This window comes from Ischnura elegans, chromosome 1 (genome assembly GCF_921293095.1).
Source record: "Ischnura elegans chromosome 1, ioIscEleg1.1, whole genome shotgun sequence".
Classification (NCBI taxonomy): Eukaryota; Metazoa; Arthropoda; class Insecta; order Odonata; family Coenagrionidae; genus Ischnura; species Ischnura elegans.
The window spans coordinates 23,872,712-23,895,237 of NC_060246.1; the positions used below are offsets into that span (position 1 = coordinate 23,872,712).

Below are 22,526 nucleotides of genomic sequence, written 5' to 3' on the forward strand. Positions count from 1 at the left end.
AAAGCAGAGCTCATGATCTGATTCCCTGAAGCAAATATTTCTGAGAAAAAAGGTTATCCAGTTGAATTATTGCTTAATTCAGCAATAGGAATTCTAATTTATAATATCTGAGGGCGATGCATAGCTGAAAAGTCCCACTACAATCATTTCATTCTCTGTTAAAAGGGAAATATTTTGAATCGACAGTATTTCACCACTCATGTCACGGTCGGTTTGGCGGACTCAAGAAAGGGTAATGCTGTGTCATTAGTTACGCATAGCCAGTTACAAAACCTTGAGGACCGATAGTAGATGAAATGTAGATTTAAAAGAGAATTTATTCAAGCCTGAATCATCAGTCGTAAGCGTCAACCGAACACGCAAAGTATGTCCAATGTATAAATGTTGCTACTCATGCGCTCGGTGGCCTTCATTCTAGTTCGAATTACTGAGTAGTAAGTCAAAATTAAGACCCAGCATCATGCAATAAGGCAGCATTCCTTCAGAGATATAATAGGGACGTAGTTAGCCGCTGAGCGCCAACACGAACTTTCAGAATATCTCATGAAATTGGTTCCATTATTAAGCGCAAGATGCGAAAAGAAAAGGAAGACATCGCAAAGGTTCAGTGCACCCAATTTTGAATCACTTAGTTCCCATTTATTCCAGGTAAAGCGTAAGAGACAACTGAACCATGGACGCGGTACTCATTCTGAAGTAAAAAATTACTCTTCCTATGTTTAAAGAAGACGGTTTGTTGCCTAGAAAAATTATGAAAGAATCAACGAAAATTTTTTTCTTAACTAACGAGAGAGAGAGAATAAGCAAGGCTATGAGAACTTAACAAATGCCAATTTATTTGTGGTGTGATCATTTTAAGAGCAGCCGAAAAAAAAGATTCAAAAGATTACTGCAACCGGTCGAAAGGTGATTTTTTATAGGAATTGCATACCTTAGAAGGCTAGCGTTCGACTTCTTTGAGTTTGTATGAAATTTTTTCATGGAAAGAAACGTGGAAGTAGAATTGAGGGGAATTGACAGGGAGGGTAACTTCTCAACAGTTCTACACAAATCGCTTTCCTAAAAGAAGGCAACCCCTCAAAATTCTCCTTCAGGAGAAAATTAGAGAAATACAGAAACGGATACAGAAAAAACTCAAGGGGCGGAGGGTCGAAAAAGATATTTTGAGCTGCCTATACATTTATCGTAATGAAAAATAATTGCGTTACATTCCAAACTTAAGATATTTTTATTTAAACTGATAATGCGCAACTACAAGACAATGCTATTTAACGATATAAAAAATTTACAATTGCGGTTCTGCAATGTTCGGCAATGCGGGCAGCCCCGCAAGGGGGTGGTGCCCCCCTGCGTCCTCCATATGTATCCGCCGCCACTGGAGAAATCAAGCCGATCCACACCACAGAATCTAAATCGCATGCGGCCGTAAATAACTGTTGAGGGGTAAAACAGCCATCCAAAAAATCTCAGATTGCATTTCGAGCGGGTGTAAGTAGCTTCTCTTCTCAAAGCCCATTTCATTCATCGGAGAAAAGAATGCTGACTGTTCTCCTTGCTGAATCCACTCACTCTATTTATTCATCAAAGATTAAGGTTGGAGGTTCTGGATGAGATATTCTAATTTGTTTGTCTCCGAATGACTGGCTTGAGGGTTATCTTTTCATTCGAGGCCCATTACGCTCAACCGACAGCAGCTGGAACGGGATCATCTATTCCTATGTATCTTTTGACTATTGCTTTCAATTCAATTACACTACTGTCCACTCGTATGATCAGCTAGTAAAGAAAGTTCATAGAGCTTTTGGAGTGGGTACTTGGCGGTAAGCACTTCTTTCTTCCCTTTTGAGGCTGAATACGGCCGTAAAAAAAATCATCAACCTCTCAATCATGGAGAATCATCAAATACATTAATTAAATATTAGAATACGCAAGGCGATGAGTTTGTCTTGTTCCAGTTCCAAAAAAGTTAGAATGGGAGCCAATCTTGGAAGGAAATAATAGCGAAGTAATCGTGTCACATTAATAAGAAGTCGCAGCATAGAGACTAACATTTCTCAAGTCTTGTAGATATTTGAACACAAAACGCTGAAGTGTAACTGACTTGAAAACACAAATAAAAAAAAGATACATAGGACTAGGTGATCCCGTTCCAGCTGCTGCCGGAGCGGATGTTAACGACGCTTCCCCATTGACTTTTATACTCCAACCAATTCTCTCTTCCAGAACTTAATACGATTGCACCCTTATCAATACTCTCCTTTACACACTTTTACCATATTTTTATAAATCTTCCACTAGATGTAGCTGCAGTTATTCGTTGTAATCGGCAAATAGCTCGCTTTCATACTATCAATGTGTCCATGCAATTAAATGGGTTCGTTCCCCCAGATACGTATCCGTAAGTTAATAAGATAATTCGGTAGATGGATGGGAAAGATAAGTTGTAACGAAAAAAGTCTTCCTCATTCAGTCACTTTCATCGTAACTTTGAAATGAAAAAAGGTGCAAAAGTCTCCGCCCACTTATTTTATTTTTTCATCGCCCCGAAAACAGCTCATTTAAGGCCTTTTACATCGGAGGAAATAACATGACACAACGACTATCACACACAACCATTCCCTGGATAGGGGCAACCTACCCAGGCGGGACTCGAACCCGCGACGTTCGGTTTGACGTGCGAGGATTTAACCCCGCCGCCATCGAGGCCGGACTTTACATGAGTTAGTGACGTCATTCAAGTTACGCTTTATAAAGTACGTTTACGTTCAGAAAGACCCGATCATTGACGGAAATAATCCATCATTAAAGTGTTTATGACAAGCAATCACGTGAAACGTGAGGCCGAGAGGTTAGCGGAGAACCTGTGAGCCTCTCGGCAAGAGTCTATGACGTCATGAACTTATCAGCGAAAGTACGGCCATATTTCGCCGCGAATAGGTAAAAAATTACGACACGGACTGGAAAACGTGTGTGTCTTTATTTTTCAAACTCTATCGCAATCGGCATTATTAAAAAAAATTGTGAACGAGTCCACTATTATCTTTTCTACCATATCTTGTCTGCTAATTTGGTTCAAATCTGTCACATTATTTGTATCTTGTTCCGTCTCTTCTTGTTTACATTTGATTGCTCATAGGAATTTCATTTCTCTAGCTTGAATTCGGCTACATTGTTTTTGTTATGCGCAAATGTTGTACATCGTGTATCACATTCCATATTCCCGTTTCTTAAACGATTCTTTGTACAAAATAATTTCTACAAATGTATATATGTTACTAGAATAATGCACTAAAATGTAACTGTACAACTATGTAACCAACTAAAATAATGTAGGAATGCTTATCGTTAAATTCTCTTCCACGAAGCTATTTATATTTGTCCACTTTTAATTCCATCATTAAACAAAATGACTTCACTCGCACGACTCAAAACACATTAATCCATAAACCGTATTACAGATTTTAATTTTCATTCATTCCAGTAATTTCAGTAGTTATGATAACAGAGTGGAGAGCATCAAAAATCTAGTGATTTATGACCGGTGATGACGATGAGTTTTTATGTCCACCGAACGGAAAATTACGGAGCGGTCAATGGTGCTCCATCAATCACACAAAAAATACGCTAAAGAATTTTAAAAAAATATCAATATCCAAATGAGATGGACAGTGAAATAAAGTGCGATATGTTCTGTTTCCAGCTGAATTTATCAATATTCATTTTGCCAATTTAAAATCTGTGGCCTGGAAGTTGTAGAATGCCGCTCCTCGTCAAACTACGTCTTTATTCCCGTAATTTCCTTTCCAGACTACGTGTAAAAATAAAAGAAAAGTTGATGGCGCAGCGTTTTCAACGCGTAGAAAGTTGGCAGGTGCTGTGCAAACATCTGCTCAATGAGGCCGCCACAAAATCCACGCACCCGCCACTCCTAACCGCGCCACCACGGCTCATCGCTTTGCCCTCAAGTGCGGGGCAAGCGTCGCGGCGGGGGCAGTGTCCATCCCTAGCGGCTATCTAACGCCCGGCAACACTTTTCAAGTGCACAGCCCCCTCCCTCGTTAGGAAAAAATATCTGGAGAGGACTCGTGTGCCTTCTCCGAGGTGGGCACCCCCTCACCTCGGGCGCCGAAAGGGCGGTTGAGTCTCAGCAGAATCCAGAATCCTTGGGACCAACATCCCTCCCGCACGCACGCACGGAGAGGCACGAACGCACGGCGAGGAGGGGGAGGGAGTCCCTTCGCACACGCGGCTTCGACTGCACCTGCCCCCACACCACCGCGGCGCAATGGGACGGGGGATAGGAGAAAGGAGGGTGGGAGGAGGAGTGTCTCTTGCCAAGAAGGCGGCTGAGGGTCGGGGGTTGTGCTCTGCGGCCTCCCTTGTGGAGTTGGGAGGGGGTGGGAGTAGGACGGGGGTGTAGGATTTTGGGGCGCAGGCGGAGACGCGTGCCTCGCCTCGGGGGTGGGGTGGAATAAGAGGGCGGGGGGGCAGGCAATGTGGATATCCTGCTAAGCAGGAGCCCTCAAACATTCATTCGACGACCGAACGTGGCGAGGGAAGGTAGTCTCTCTCTCTGGACGGAATAAGGGACAGTCCCTGAAGCTTGTGGAGCTCTCTCAGTCAGAGCGAAGTTCAGACGCGAAGGAGAAGGGCTTGGTGCGAAACCTTTTGGCGTGTGAGTGCATCGTCTTGTGAGTGGTTCTGGTGTTTCCTTCGAGGTGAACCCTCGTTGGTTGCGTGTGGTCATGGCCGCGACGAGGGAATCTCGCCCCGGCGGCGGCCCTTCATCCGTCCTGCTAATAGTGCTGCTGCTGGCGTGTTCGGCGGTGTCCCTGAGCAGCGCGGCCGCCCGGCCGGAGACGGTCCCCGAACGCGAGGACTTCGCAGCAGGCCTCAGAGCCGAGATGCAGGAACTCAGGTGAGCCACCTCCCATCAAACCCCCTTGGTTATCACCGGATAGATTCTCGTGCCTACCTACGAGAACGGTCTTGAGATCCCATAATTTCACACATAACCTCGCAACTTTTCGTTTAACCAAGAGAAATTTTTGCAATGGAGCAACCCTAATACGCCGACAGGTATCGTAATATCTTCCACAATTCCCGCCGACTGTCATCTCAGAAATAAAAGGGAGACCGAGTTGAGTGTCATGCATGCCTTATGATTGACTTTTTTTACCCTCGATTGCATTTGAGCTAAAATATTCTCTGCTAAAATCTACTGCCGCACTTCATCCGTAATTACCATACTGGAGGATTAGCCTATGGAGAATTAACCGAATAAGGTTTGTTTCGAAAAGTGGCTTTTATATCATTAAGGGAGGAGCTTTGCCGATGTATAACATAGATTTTTCAGCGAATGGTTTTGATCGTCTTACTTACGAAAATTACATCCCACGCATACTGCCTCTAAGAAAATTAGGATAATGTTTCATCGTCAGCGAAAGTAAAATTATAATAATTTTCAAGAATTGGGAGGTACGCTTAGTATCACTGTTTGCCTTGCATAATTCTTTCTTCCCTGGGATTATTTCTAATGATATACGCACTTAGGCCGTCTGATATATATCTCACGCAAAGAAATTAATCGCGCATCCTGGAGCATCTAAATATTTCGTTAACCCCGTTTACCCCTCGAAGGGGCAGTCAGTGCATAACCATTCTAAAGGTGTCATTTCGGTCCGGGAGAGACGTTAAATTTGAGACACCCGTCTCGAAAATTGGAGTCCGCAAGGAAGCCATAAGATGACGCGATGCCCTCACCTAATACTAATATTTCCTTAAGCTCATCGTCAGGCATCGTCTGGGTGGTCGGTCGCAAAATTTTCCCGAAATATAAGATTGTCCCAGGCATACCAGACCTCCCCAAGTGACAAGGAAACCCCCTACCGAAAATTTGGTTCAGCCCAGGGCATCTCTCAGTCAGGGAAAAATGACCCAAACAAAGTATTTATTTTTTCACTGGCATATAACGCCTAAATAATAGCCTCGTTTCACTCACCGCTTTCGGTAAAGCCATGTTGATTATCCACGTGATTTTGCCGCAAAGAAAAAGGTATTTTGGTTTGATGCGCTTCTTTTGGTTTATTTTTTCTGTCAATAAACTATTTTCTTTCCGTTTTTTATCTGCATCATTGTGCCGGTCTGAAAGCGATGAAATTCTATGATCCATGAAAGTCATGCCTCAGTTGAAATTGTAAATAGCGCGTCCATGTCCTTGAATCCAGAATAATACGTGAACCGTGAGAAACTGTGGTTTTGATATTCTGATTGGTTAATTATTGTTTTTTTTCTAATATATTACACTTGACTTTGACTAAAATTTTCCGAGCGCCTCATTTATTGCCACGACCCTCAAAATCCCTTGACCTTCCTTAGAATTCCAATTGTAATTCTATGTTTTCTCTGAATCTCAGAGAGATTGCACGAGTTTATTTTAAGTCGTGATCAATAATACCCCAATCGATATTCGAACTTAAAGTGGCAAAGGGAGGGAGCCCTTTATCAAGTTTGATAGCGGCATATAATTCCAAATTCGTGCCTCAGGTCCCTTGTCCTCATTTAACTGTCCTGCCTCTCCTATGCGGGCTGAAATAATTATTTCGCGTTTCTCTCTACGTGTCTTCACCATTATTCCTAATGTTTTCCCAGCCGCTTGCGGTTACCCTCACATTTCTCTTACCAACAAAAATGCTCTTGAATAAATAACCCGTAATGATTCACCGATCGATTATGAAAATAATGGAAGGGCGTTTAAATTGGCGCAGATGCGTCCCAGCAACTACCTCTCCCAGATCCTCTTGTGATATCTGTTGCATTCAAATTTTATGGTTTCCCTTTTATGACGCGTTATTAAGAATCCGGAATTAAACGGTTAGGGAGAAACGCCTTCCACAGCCAACCTGACCGAGCTGCAAGAGACAATTGTCTTCGGGACTCTTTCCCCCCTTTGAATTCCTCCATGCACATCGAAGCAAGCAAACTGGAATAAACGCCGATTATTTGGGATGTTCTAATAGCGCGGCGAGTCGAGTCTTCTTCTTCAAACTCTTTACCTCCGCGCGCCCGGGGCGCCATATTTTCCCGGGCCGGTTCCTGGCAAATTACTCGATCAGAGCGGTCGACGACTCCTCCCTTAAAGGCGCCGACGCAGTCCCGAATTCCTCCCGCGGCGGCGCGCCGAGACGAGCTAGAGTTTGTTTGCGACCGGGCGTGGCGAGCAGCTGCCGCCGCTGTAGCCGATGCCCTGTCATCCCCCTCTCCTCACCCCCCCGCAGGACAGCCCGTTAAAGAACCCCCTCTCCGTTCTCTCCCCGCCGAAACAGGAGGCAGGTGGAGTCTCTGAGGAACCAGCGGGGGGAGGAGCGGCAGCAGGTGTCTGCAACTGCCCCTCGCCTGGCCGCGACCTCCGAGGGCGGCAACCGCGCGCGGAACGACCGGCTGACGGCGCAGTGGATGCGCGCCGCCGTGCGCGAGCTGCGCGCGGAGGCGGAGGAATCGGCGGCGTCTCAGCGCCGTTCGGCGGCCGAGGCGCGCTTGCAGCACGCCGAGGTATCGTCGGCGCTCTCGCTGCTGCGATCCGACGCCGCCAGCCTCCGGCGTGACCTCGAGGAGTCGCGCACCGAATCCCAGCGCCTCGCGGCTCACGTACAGCAGCTCAAGACGGAGCTGGCACAGGCGAGGGAGGAGCACCGCGCGACGTCCACGGCATGCAGCCAGACGGAAACAGAGGTAAGGCCCCATCGCATTTTCCGTTTGGGATGAAAGATTTATTGCTATTCAATAGGATTGTCCTCGTAAATTTTTATTGGGTTTTACGCCGGGTCACATTTTATATATAGTCAGTATAGATAAATAACTCCAGGCGTCACTTTGTACATCCATCTTATAGAGAAAAAATTTGATTGTTTCTTTACAATTAAAAGTTTTATTTTCTGATGTCAGTTCTTTGTGTCATTATCATGCGACTAACATTTCATAGCATGAGGAGATCTCATACAGTGCATCTAAACGGGGAGTAAATAGGGAACCGCTTTACAACACCCAGGTAGTTGCATTCTGTCTCCTACCTCCGCGTTTTTAAGATAGGGTTTCATGTTTTTTTTTAAGGATAAGGTTGCTGATACGATAATCGGTATTCGAACGGGGATATTAATATTCCCTCATCATGGTTGTAACGAGAGAGGGAAGCCTCGAGGTCTTACTCCCTCCCTTACTCCCCCCCGCCCCTGAAATGTTCTGAAGATACGGTCTTCAGTGCACTCCTCCAAGTGACCTGCCCTCCCTCCACCTCGAAATTTATTTGTGGCTACGGCCATTGCTCTCATTACCAAACTTAAATTTTAAACTCTGTTGATGACATCTAATAGTATTCTTACGGGTTCAAAACAGAAGTTAATCCCAGGAATACTTGTCCCTCGCTGTTTGTGTTGTCTCCGCTCTCTTTCAATCGAAAAGATAACCAATTCCGTCGGATATTGAAAGCAAAACTTCCGGTAAACGTTTTCTTTAAATACGCAATTACATGGGAATACTTGTACCTCGCTCTTTGCGTTGTCTTCGCTTTCATTCAATGGAATATATAAAGAATTCCCTCGGATATTGAAGGCAAAACTTCCGGTAAACTTGTTCTTTAAAGACACAATGGCATGGGAATGATCAAGAGACTACATTCTTATCCACATCATGGACCTGAGCAAATTGAGAGGGAGATAGGAAGGGAGTGCATGTGTCGTGAACAACACCAACCTCTTTTAAGGCTTCATCATTCCCCTCCCTCTTACGTTCCTTCACCTGAGTTTTTTTAGGTAGGGTGGGCGGAGTCGTCGTCCAGAAGAGAATCACGATTCTTCATTTCGCTCCCCTATCGATGTAATTTTAAGCTCTTTATCCACAGAAATGGGTTATTTAGAGGCATATAGGTACTAAATTTTAAACGAAAGGTGCACGTGCTTAAGGTTTCAGTATTCTGTATGAACACTTAAACCTACATCTATTGTTCCCTAAATTTGGTGGTAATGCGAAGGTTTTCTTTTAATGATTTAATAGCAACAATGTTAAGATTCTATAGGAGAAATGAGAATTCAGTATCATATCAATTCCTGCAGTGGGAGACAGAATGTGGGCTATTAAGCGATACCCCAGTCAGAATAAATTATCACTATCCGGATGTATATTTTGGATTTGATAAGAGAGTTTAAATCCTGGTATTAGCGGTAAACCGATCCTGGCCAGTTGACTTACCCTCGCGCTTCAGGCACACAAAATAGTTTGAAGGTAAGCGAATTAATATGATCCTCGTGCAGTAGACTTTACATTGAACTATACTGATAATAAATTGTTTCTAAAGCAATATAACTTCTCAAGACGTTTTAAAGAAATAAAAAGTCCATGGTACTATAAAAACAGTGAACGTATGAACACATACGATTGAATGTAGTCATAAATTAGTTTCTAGTCTTACATGCGAATATTGTACGGACGCGATTTCACCAAAAATAGGTGTGCTACACACTAGCGATTTATAGAGATCTCGGAGCGACGGCTAATTAATGAGAGGCAAGGTTGGGCATCAATGAAGGGGTGGACTTGTTGAAACCGGTTGCTGCACATCGGCGAATGCACGCCTCGCGTTTATATATACCGTCGTAAAATTGGTGGTGGCTCCATAAGTGGACACAGGTGCATCGACAGGGGTCGGAGTCCTCGCATCACCCAAGGGCGAGAATGGAAGGCCGATGCTTTTGTGACAGCTTCATTCCATGGACACTGCAGTCCAAATTCTGTTACATTTTCCTCCCGTATCGAGGAATATTTGTCATCCGAAGAAACGCTCTCTGAGAGAACGTTTCCCAAAGATGCTATGATGAACTAGTCATTTTTAATTTTTCGATAGTTTTGTCTAGTCGAGAACCGTTACTTATAAATGAATACAAAATCGGGTTTCCATAAGGTACTTTGATCTCTGGGACTAAAAAAATTAGATATGTCATGAAAGCATGTGCTTTGTGAGAAGTAAAGGAAATCTCGTGCATCACCCCTTTCCGGAAAGCGGTATACACTGAAGAATTGAAATGCTCACGTCAGTACCTGCATTAGTCAAAAGTTCTTCGAATGACCCCTATTTCTATTTAAACGATTTCAAGAACAAATAAGAATTTCATCGGAATGCGTCACGTTCTTGTTAATTCTGTTGCAAAAATATCTAAAGTAAAAGTTTCGAGGGAATATCAACGCCTGCGACCATATGAGCAAGAGCAGACGTTTCTCGAAATAAATACTTCGAAGAGTCACGCTAGTGCACAAGAATGAAAAAATAGATATAATATAGCCATGTAAAGAGGACCTCAAGTTGGAAAAAAGTATGAGAAATTTTTCACATAAATCGTCATGTCAATAAAACTTTCGTAGCCATAAAGCTGATTAAATATCAGTTAAGTTTATCTATAAACAAAATTTATATCGTGAGGCAAAGTATTCTCCAGCTAAATTTTTTCTATCGGCGGCAACGTATTTTCGCTGCGGGATTCACTCTTCCTTTCCTCCACTGTGAATGGAGTCCGGTGTCGAGGGACTACTTTCTCACGGTCCCCCGGGCGGTGACCGCGATAGGCCTACATGCCGCGGACGACACTCCCGAAAGTTTAGCCACACCATTACCGCATAAGAATGCCATACTTAGGTGGTCTCTGTCCCGCAATATCACCCGCCCCCAGCGCGACAGGTTCCTCAGTGAGAAATGTCCTCGGTGCTCCCTGGATGGCAGGATGGGGGGAAGAGGGAGTGTGTGGAATGTGCATTCCTCGGGGGTATTTCGTGGGAGAGGAAGCTTTTTTGAAGCGGGGACGAAATGCAAGGCGAAATTCCTCGTGTGCTCTGAGGAGCGGACATGAAGACAATGAGGCGGGAGCTGCGGCCGCCTTCGCCCATTCACTGCTCGCGCGTTTTCCGGCGAAGGGGCGCTTGCATTGTTGTGAGGAGAATAGGGGGTGGAAACCTTTCTGGAGATTTGAACGCGCGACATCTGCCGCCCGTTGGCCTCCCTCCCCCTCTCACCTCCGAAGCCCTCCCGAAGGAGCCTTAGCTCAGTTCAGATTTCCCGGAATGCCCAATTCTCTCCTCTCCTCCACGGCAGCTGCCGCTCCTCCCTCCCTCCACTTCGGCTGCCGATGCCTCTATCTCCGTTCCTCCTCCTTCATCGAACGAAAAATTTAACGTCCGTCGCTGCCTACTTTATTGCTCCGGCCACGTTATTTACGTTCGTAGCGACTTGACTTGTTACATGCCGTAAATTAACGATGTATTTTAGTAAAAAAGTGGATAATACTAGGTACAGCTCGAGAGAGAGAGAGAGAGAGCAAGCACGTTCTCATCGTCCGTCGACATGGCAGTAAATTTTACCAAATCCTGCGTTTGTTTTCTAGGTCGCGAAATTGAAAGTGTACTTTCAGGGAAAAAAATTTCCAAATAGGTGCATTACTAGATAAATTAAAGAATTATCAATATTGCCGCTCCTCGCAAATTATAGTGAACTCATGCGCTTTAAATTACACTTAAAACTCAAATTAACTCCCGTGTACATCTTAATCAGACCGTGTTTTTAACAATACCTGTGGTTGTGTTCGTTGGCTTCCAATTTGGCAACCTTGTGCCGAAGACCCTGTCCCACCATCAAAGGTCGAATGGGTTGTGAAGCAAAAAATTCAGCCTTTGAAAATGTATCGCCTATAATGAGCATCACACGCACACAGGCGAACAGGGCGGGAGCCTCGAATCACTCACTCCATCCTCTAGAGGATTGGAGTTTTGCTTTCATTAGCAACCGCTGCCATCCAGTAGTCTTATAAGTATAAATTTCTCAAGCAAAATACTGTCCGTCTCACTCATCGTTAGCGCAAAGTCCATTGCGTATTGTACGATAGTATTCTGTTCATAAACAAAATTGTACGAAGATCTCTCCTCCAGCGACCAGTTTATGGATTCAACATGAGGTTTCCGACTTTATTTTAATTATCAACCCCACGATTCCTCATAAACACAGCGAAGAATCAGAAAAGCCTTTAATTTCGACCATTGAGTCAACCGTTTAACAACGTACGGTATTCAGAGCGAAACCCAATAGGTGCCACTGCCCTCTGTGGGATCACCAAAATAGAGGTTAAGGAGTGTTTTATCACAACTGTAACCGCACATGTGAACGTATAGCGACCTAATGATTGTCTGCTTCTTGGCCTTGGAGCTGCAAAGTTGAAACGGATCGCTCGTATCGAATCTCCAATGCTAGAGGTATTTACGAGCCGTAAGCTAGGAAATAAAAGCTCTAAAGGAAGGCCGAAAGGTCCACTGAGAAATAACAATGAGAGTGGGCCCCTTCTTTTCAATGGGGACCCTTCTTTGCGTCAACAAAAGGTCCAAGGGATACCACAGAGAGGAGGAAAGGCCATTCAGTCTTCGATTTTGTTCGAAGAAATGTGGAAAAAGCGCGCAGTATTTGCAAGATGCCAGCATGAGGACATAGGTCATGCCTCCCCTCCTAATCCTCAACCCACCCTACTTCTTATGCGGCCCTTCTTTGAGATCACTCAGCGTAGTCATTGAGGGAGAGCTTCGGAGGAGGGGACTGCATTTCCAAATAATTTAGCACTTGACACTGAGCATTATATTTAGTTCATCGCTCACCTTACTCTCCGGTAGAAAAAAATATGAAATACATTAAAAAATGAAAAATCTGTCAGACAGGGGACCTAAAAGTCCCCAACAGCACCTAATTATGTATTTCAATGTCTACTGTCCATTCTCTATACAAGATGTTCCCCAAAATTATGGGATGGATCCATCTCTGAGCGCAGTTAACAGGGTATTCTGCCTCAGTCACAGCTCCCCAAGGCCGCAGTGAGCATGATGAGGGAGCAAACTCCCCAAGATACTTGGAAGACACCTTCACTCTCCAACTGAACACTCTCAAGGCCGCTTTACACGGTGAATGATCATTCGAGAGATCTTTCGAATGATCATTCACCATGTAAAGCGGCCTCAGAAATGTAGGCACCCCCTCTCCAGGTGAATTCCCTCCCCCCACACCCCCAAACATTTCTCTGGGTTTAACATTGCCACTCCCCTGAATGATTCTGACATACCTAAAACCATACCATGACCATGTTCCTACCAAACATGGAATGAGTATCTACACCATTTTCAAACATCGCAGGCCCAGTGATTAATTTTGTGTATTTTTACTTAGAAGTTTCACATATCTAATTGTAATAATAATATATTTCGGCAATCAACATTGTGATGGAATTAGGAATGAACCTATCACTTCCATATCAACAAGAGATGCAGTTGTAATATTCACATGTAATAATACTTTACTTCGTAATGCCATCCAATACTTATACATATATAGATTGCTTTCTGCTAATGAAATAAGATAAACTTTCTTCAGCAGTGCTATTTCCTTGCATTTTACTATCTGTCTTAATTAATCAACGCAGTGATACAGCATACTTTCGGATGTATTAAGAAACATATTTGGGCCTATATCAAAAGATGTTAATAAAAATGTCTGAAAGTTGAACCCAAAGGTTGCATTGAAATCTAATCTCCACTTCTGAACTTATGATTACAGATGAAGGCCTTGCAGTCAGAATGGCTCGATTTATCAAAAATACTGCAGTCATCCACTACTGAGAAGAATTTCATGGTAAATATATTTAAAAGCTAATTTTATGATGAAACAAAATAACCCTGTACCTATACAGCATTAAAAATTTCAACTAGTGATTTCACGAACCTATAATGGCATATGGAATTCTTTGTTTGGACTTTATGTACCTATTACAAGTAATGCAGTCACATTTGTATCTTCTGCATTATTATGCACATGCATGCATTTTCATTTTCACAATGACAGGTGTTCAAATTTTAAAAAGTGCATAAATGCCCACATCAGAATGCATGTCTCAAATCAGTAAAAAAATTCTTACTTACTATAGCTAATTTTTTTACAAATTCTTTTGAAAAATAAAAATTTATTTTTGTGCTCGTTACAGATGGAAAAGTTCATGGATACACAAAATGACCAGAAATCCACTGTTGAAGGTGAGAATATTTACTTTATTTTTTACTCTTGCTTTCGATCCTACGTAATGATTCATTAACCATATCAATTCTGACCCATACCAGGGATAGAAAGAGCAATCTTCTTATTTTTTGTCTGTCCAAATCACCTATTCTAACCTGGGTCTAGACCTGGAAGAAGCCTAGATCTCAACCAACGTAATTAAAAATAATGCATACCTATATATAATAACATCCAGGTAGCCAATTAATGAATTTTGCTAACAACCATAATTGATAATCAACCACCTTTGATTTGTGAGAATTTTTTCTTCAAAATGCCAAGGTTGGAAACCTATCCTTTATGCCTTTTACTTTGCCGCCTCAGTGGTGGCGGGGTAACGTCCACGCCTGCCAAACAAGAGGCTGCGGGTTCGAGTCCCGCCTGGGTAGGTTTTTCCTGTCCAGGGCATATAGGTCTGTGTTTTCGTGTATATTTACTTGTTAAATTTGTTGAATACCCCGATGCCAACATAAGCTGTATTCGGTGGTTTTGGAATTAAAAAAAATTAGAGTTACTCCTGCTGTAGCGTAAGAATTTTAAAAAAATATTCTTTTGGATTTTTAAAAGTGTTTGGCTTAGTAGTCCACCGATTTTACATTTTTTTCTAAACAATATTTTCATTTTGTGTTGTGAACTTTGAAGGGGTACATGTAATTTCCTCAATATATCAATGAAGTAAGATTCCTTAGTTTCACAATATCACTGAAAATAAATACAAAGAGTAAGTCATCCTTGAGACACTCCCTAACCATTTCCTATTATTTTTCTTTTCATGAACAGCTGTGGATGAACACAAAGTGAGGCACCTAGGCCATGTTCATAAACAACTCTACAATTTACGGCAGTCAGACAAACAGATATTTACCGCTCAATTGCACCTAGAAAAACGAATCAAGAAGTTGGAAAAGATGGCAAAAGTAATTTCTAACCGCTCAGTCAAGAAATCTGAAAGTCATGAGCATCGGTGCAGGGATGGGAACGGCGAGATTGCTCTCAGCACGTGTGCATTGCAATCTCTCATCCGACAGCTTGAAGATAAGGTGGCAGGCATGGAGGAGGTGCAGAGGGTGTCAGCAAAATCCATTGCCTTCAACAGTAGCCGTCAGACAGCAGCACTAGACAAGCTACACCTCTCAACACTGCAGTTGTTGGAATCAGTGCAAGCGATTGAAGACAAGGTGGACCACAACATACCTGAGCTGCAGAGGGAGATTTCCAAATTGGAGTTTGGAATGGCTCAGGCATTGGCCTCAGCACGCGCAGCAAAGGAGGAGCAAGAGAATGGGCAAGAGACCATCAAGGCCATGCAAGATACACTGGAAGAACTGCAAGAGAAGGAAAGGGGAGAGGTGGGAGCCCTTGGAGCAGTTCAGGCCCAACTCATAAACATAACAAGCCGTATGGAAGCAGGCGAACAGGGTCTAGCATCAAAGATTATGAGGCTGGAGGATTACTTACTGGACAGGCGACCCCAAAGGATCATAAAGGTAATGTGATACTTCAAGTGGATCTCACCAATAGTTATGCTTTGATAATTTCCTACGCATATAATATCTCTTTGATACATACATATATGCATATGTAGTATACTTATGTGTAACGTAAGATAGCTACAACAAAATTGCCCAAGGGAAGAGTTTATGGAGAGATATTTAATATATCATTTCGGTTATGAACTCAAAAATATCTCTTTTCATTTAAGGATATCAGCATAAAAATGATAATTTGAATCACACATCAAGGACTTTGAAAAATATGCAATTTTTAACATTGTATTTTAATTCAGATGAAGAAAATACTCTTGCCTATGCACCTATTTTGATAGTTGTATTTAGTCTCTTTGCTTGATACATAGAAAGCAGACCGATTTCCCTCAGAATATCTCCGAGTGGGCTCCAAAAATGTCCAAAGTCTTCTTAAAGGCAGGTGCATTTACATGCAAATCAAATAACTGATTTTATGTGTCAAATATGGTTCACCTCTACATGCTCTTAGCTTTTCTTTGATTTTCCAAATAAGCATTATTATTTAAGTTCACGGATAGAATGAAGACTAATAAGGCCTAGGCCAGGGTTAATGAAGGAGATTCAATACGGGAAGGCGAAAGGCCAGCGTGATTAACAAACTCTACCATGCAGACCTACCCATAAACAGTAGATTACTTTTAAGACCACTTTTTTGCATATCCAGTGATGCCACACTATTTTCATTCTCTCTTTTATCTTTCATTGTTATAAACGTTTTGCTCATAAATTTATGGATATTCATTTATCATAGTACCTTTTGTATGTTTGCAGGATGATGCTAAGGATACTGCAAATAGCAAGGATAATCATCTCATTGAAAAACCTATAAATGGAAGCAACTTACCAGATTTGTTCCAGAGGTTAACAAGGGTACAAAAGAGCTACTTGGAGGTGGTGAACCAGCTACCTAAAGGTATTAACATAGTGTAGGATGATGTACTAAGAATAGAAGGGAAGCATTGGATGATTCAGTAAACATTCCATTGATCTCGCACGAATTGCCATGAGAAAAAATTCCCTTAGATTAGGAATCGCAGACCTCCCTGACCATGGGCCACTGCACAGACATTATCCAGGTTCCTAAATTCCAATTGCAATTGCACCAAGGCTCATAACACTAGATGTTAGGCCCTTGCGGTCCATCCAAGATGCCAATGCAAGAGTGAAAGGACTCCCATGAAGCCACTACCAGTTGAGAACCTCATACCTGAGCTAAAGCCACATATGGTGGTAATGTGTACTATTTTTTTATGTTAGTTCGATTCCTGGTTCAGTGGAAATTTTTTTCATGGCAATTCAAGTAAATTTCACCAGTATTTACACAGCATGATAGCAATACTACGCACTCCATTACAATATTTGTTGCTGAAAATGTATCTACATAGAACGATAACATTGAATAGGAACATTGGTAATGTAAACCTTGATTGATTTTTTTTATCATTTATAACAATTGAAAATTTGGAAATATGAATGTTATTAAGATTAAAATTCATCTTTAGTTTAGCACATGTGATGAGTTAGTTTCCAAAGAAAATCACATAGCAAATGGTAGAATGGCTCGAGGTTTCTTTATAAAATATCTATAAAAACCAAAATCATATGCATGCTAAACCTTATGAGATTAAAATATAGCAGGATAATTCCTCAGCAAAAGTTCAAAATTCATTGCATTGATTGACCTAGCAAAAAATATCAAATGGTGTGAGTTTCTGGAAGGGTCATTCAAAGGAGGGCAGTTTGCCCTACACCTTCCTACATCTCTGAGAATCCCTGGTTGTTGGTAATCAAACCATCTTATACTTCCCTATTGAAAATTTCCTATAGGAACTTTTTTTCCTATAGTAATTTGACAATGGGAACTCGACCATTTTCCTATAGGAAAAAAATTTCCTATAGGAAAAAAATTTCCTATGGGAAAAAAAATTCCTATAGGAAAAATATTTTCCTATAGGAAATAAATTCCTATACGAAAGCAAAAATGTTGAATGGTTAAGGATTATTAGTGTCATACTTCAGCAGAGACATTGCGCAGTGATGCATTAATGTCCTAATAATAGTATTCCAACTTGAGTTCCAGTATCACCGAGGGTAACACATCATTTACACATTGTAGCACCAATATTTATAATCGCAAAACCGGGATTTAAGTGTCATCGAGAGCTAACTTTGGTCGATTGGTTGGAGAGAAAATAAATATTTTATACTATATATTATGTAACCATTTCAAGGATAAATTTAATAATTACTTATGGCATTTATTATAAACACTTCTTTCTCTTATTTTGGTGATTACCTAAGGTTTTGCATTATTAGTTGTATTCAAGACGCGATACTATAGTTCATCGAAAGCCATCCGACTAGAAAGCTACCTGCAAATGCAGGTATATAGTTTCTAAAGGAATACTGCCTCACATGTACATATAATGAATTCCCACACCTCTAGATCTCATGTATATGATCTTATCTGATCCCATTTCCTATAAACAGTGGGTGGAGTCACTTTTTCGTATCACTTGGTCGTTTGGCCTATACTGCTCGAGTTGAAATGCCAAATGATTTCGCTCCCTATGAGACATGCGGTGCGCCCATTCGACCTCAAGCAAATAATTTCTTCCGCTCTGATACTCGCCGCCTGCATTTCGTATTTGTCCACCATCAATGACAGCGAGCGGGAACGCTCCCTCCGAGGTCCCTAGGAGAATAGGGAAAATTTCTCATTCCTATTGTAAACTTTCTTAGGAAATACCTATAGGAAATTTATTATTCGTATGGGACCAATATAGGTAACTATAGGATCAATATAGGTTCCTATAGGCTCAATATAGGTTCCTATAGGCCCAATATAGGTTCCTATAGGGACCTTAATTGTTCCTATAGGAACCGTTTTGATTCCTATAGGAAATTCTATTTCCTATACGTATTTACATAATTCCTATAGTATTTCTCAAAGCCCTATAGGAAATAGAATTTTCTATAGGAATCGCAACGGTTCCTACAGGAACAATCAAGGTTCCTATAGGAACAATCAAGGTTCCTATAGGACCAATATAAGTTCCTATAGGAACCATTGTGATTCCTATAGGAAATTCTATTTCCTATAGGAATCGCAACGGTTCCTACAGGAACAATCAAGGTTCCTATAGGACCAATATAGGTTCCTATAGGAACCATTGTGATTCCTATAGGAAATTCTATTTCCTATAGGAATTTACGTAGTTCCTATAGTATTTCTTAAAACCCTATAGGAAATCAATGGGACATTTTCAATAGGGTTACAGCCCATTAAATTCATTATTCCATGCTATCACACTCACTTCAGCACAATGGATATTTTTAGAAGCTACTTTCTTTATTTGATAGATGCTATATTGGGACATGTAAGGATTAATCCGATAAACTGTAAATGCAATGATATCACAACTAGTGCTTGAGGATAGAACACAAATTTACCGAGGAAAGTATTTACTTCTTATCCACACATGACTTGCGTATTTACGCAATACATTCTGCCATCAAATCCACAAGAAAATTGGTTAGAAGAGGCTCAAATTATCATTATTTCAAGTACAGACATAGCCATGAATAACATTATTAAATTCTTACCTTTCAGATTGCTCAGAGGTGAGTGGTCCCAGTGGGCTGTATTTGCTCCATCCCTTGGCTGGAGGAAATGAAGGCAGCCTGAATGCAGAGGGAGAATCTTCAGCTGATGAAACTCTTCCATCCCCCCTCTTGGTTTACTGTGATCAAGACACTCATGATGGGGGCTGGGCTGTAATACAGAGAAGAATTAACGGACATAAAGATTTTAATCGAAGCTGGAAGGAGTACCAGACTGGCTTTGGCTCTCCGGCAGGTATGTATTTTTTGCTGACTTGACTCTTATTATCACAACATCAAAAGAAACAGATACCCAAAAATTTATTTTATGATAGTAACACATACTAGGTTAATGTGCTTAGAATTGAGTCATAAAATCTGCACGTCATTCATTAGCTCTTATTATTCCATGCCTAAGAAAGATGACATAGTGGTACCATTCCCGCAGAATTCACACAGACCCTTGAAAACAGTGGCGTAGCCAGGGATCCCCCCCGAAATATAAAAACGCAAATATTTTCCTTCATAAAAGAAAACAAAATATTGAAAAACCATGAATTTACTAAATATTTCTTTAACAAGTGATTTTTTTTCGATTATAAAATGTGTTAAAATTAGTTTAAAGCCCATTACTTACTGCCCTGTTTCTCAAAAATTTCCCCCCTGGGTTTGGACCCCCCTAACAAAATTCCTGGCTACGCCACTGCTTGAAAAGCTTTGCACACTTGACTATGGCCTATTAGATGATAGACTATAAATAATAAGAGGTGCTTCCTATTAATTACAATTCCATTTTGTGGAATGGCCCATTTTAAATCAGTTTTTTTATTACATGTGAGAGAAAATTCAGTGATATATATTATACCTGCTCAGCTTAAAAGATCCATTTACATATTAACAAAATAATCAAATATTTTAAAATATTGGATAAGGAAACTACTTCCATGATAAGGATTTTTTTAAAGCTGCTTCAAAATTTAGGTTTCTTATCAAATCAATTTCTTCTATAATGATGCTCTCTTCTATAAGAAGTATACTGCAAATATTAAATACTGTAACTGAGATAGGGTGATATTAATGATTTTATCTTTCTGTACAAGTGACCGTATAAGTATATGTACTGGTAATTTCACGCATGCATATGAAATCTTACTTCATTTTCTAAGCTAACTTCTTTTATATTTTATTTTACAGGAGAGTTTTGGATTGGAAATGAAGCATTGCATCGTATAACCAGTAGCAACAACTGCACATCACTTCGAATTGACATAATTGATATTTATGGACGAGCATGGTATGCTGAGTACTCCCACTTCTTTGTGGCCAATAGCAGTGATGGATATAGGCTCTCAGTTAATGGCTACAGTGGTGATGCTGGTGATGCCTTGGATTACCAAAATGGGATGCAGTTTAGTGCTAAGGATTCAGATCGTGATTCAAGTTCCACAGACTGTGCTGCCAGCTATGAGGGGGGCTGGTGGTTCTCCCACTGTCAGCATGCTAACCTCAACGGCCGTTATGGACTTGGGCTTACTTGGTTTGATGGAACTAGAAATGAGTGGATAGCCGTGGCTCATTCAGTGATGAAAGTTCGTGAAAGAGGAGTTAATGGAAAGTGTCCCTCAAGCTCAGAAGAGGATAGTGGTAGTCATAGGAATAGAGCCCATACTCACACAGAGGTCAACAAAGAGACATCAGGAAGTGACCACATTCTGACGAGCTCTAAAATCCTGGATAATAGTGATACTGACAGCGTGGAAACGTGATTTTTGCAAGAAGTAACTATTGCTGAATTGAGTTCAACGCAACTCCTTCCCGATGCAAGGAATTTTGAGACGGATACGGGATAAGGAGGGGGAAAACAAGCCAGTTTCTCCAGCGCATCAGTATGCATTTACTGACAAATGTTATCTTATCAACCTCAAGTTTTTCTGTCTACTTGGGGTTTTGATGAATTTCCATCTCATTCCTTGATGACTGTAAGACGGTCTCATCTTCACAGTAACTGTCTCACAAAAATCTGCGAAAACCATGCGTTAAGTTATGGTTGCAGGGACTAGTTTCTCCAGCCAGTCAGTATAAAAATCTGATTCCTGGGGAGCTGAAAAAATCTCATGGCAGCATATTTGCTACTGGAAACTTTTATCGAGGTGGAAAGAGCATATATACCCTGTAAAAAATATATTATTGCAACCGTTGTTTTTTCATTTAGCTATTTTTGTGAATCTGAAACATGTGTTTCAGAGGATAGTAATGTGACAAGATACTGAGTTCGCTTTGCCTCAAAAAATCACTCCCATTAATATCAACTTTGTGCCTCACTCCCAGTAACCTCACTCAGGGTATGTGAAAAATTCTAAGGCTAGGATTGTGTGGAACCTGATATTTTAGTTTCCGTTACGCCTTTTCTTATTTATTCTACCATTTTCATTATTTTAAGCACAATTAAAATATTAGAGGAGATTTGAAATAGCCTACAATTACACACACAAAATTATTATAGTGTTACCATGGAAGTTGTGGATCAATATGTGGAACGGAGCCATCACTTTACACAACACTCCAGTTTAAAGAGGGCCTCCAAAAATATTATCCTCAATATCAATAGAAGAGAGAATGATGAAGAACCGTGCCCCAAGGACAACATTTCTGCAGACTCCCAAGTATTTCAGGGAGGCCCAGGAAATGGATGGCATCATTTAGTTTTCAAACATTTTTGTGGAGAACGAGATCAGAAGGGCACCTCTAAAAAGTCAGTTGAAACAGAGACTTGATAAAGCATGCAGAAATTTGAATGTCTCGTGACCTTTGTCTGGGTTTATTGAGAATATTTTTCAGGATTGATTCAGTCGCTCCATTGGAAGTGCCTTGAATAGGGACCCTGGGCACAATTGAGTACTCAATAAATGTTAAAGTACATGTACTTTTCTTACGTGATTGAGTCAACCATTGAAGAGTAGTCTTTATCACATTGAGAGAATAACACAATTAGTCTAGTCATGATTGTACCAAGGTGGGAATGTTATTTTTTCATGGAGAGTCAATATGTCATTTCCTTGCCAAAGATGTAAACCAATTGAATGAAACGTAATTTATTAAGTCCCTTAATTTAGTCATTTTCCTCAGGATTAAGTGTATTAATACCTGTTCTTTTGAGAGGGAAAGGAAGGGAAATGAATTGCCCAGATTAAATGAGTCATTAGCTATAGAATTGATATTTATTGTACAAAATGTAAATAAAAGGGACTAAGAATAAAATGATTTTTACCAATGTA

At 41.1% G+C, this 22,526-nt stretch overlaps 1 protein-coding gene across 1 annotated transcript; it reads left to right on the plus strand.

Moving 5' to 3' along the window:
* Window positions 1–4,523: 4,523 nt before the first annotated feature.
* Window positions 4,524–22,526, plus strand: LOC124157214 (protein scabrous). Its single transcript, XM_046531767.1, has 8 exons — window positions 4,524–4,918; window positions 7,326–7,731; window positions 13,628–13,702; window positions 14,052–14,100; window positions 14,903–15,609; window positions 16,420–16,561; window positions 19,262–19,507; window positions 20,446–22,526. The coding sequence occupies exons 1-8, from the start codon at window positions 4,746–4,748 to the stop codon at window positions 21,015–21,017; spliced, it is 2,370 nt and encodes a 789-aa protein (XP_046387723.1). The 5' UTR covers window positions 4,524–4,745; the 3' UTR covers window positions 21,018–22,526.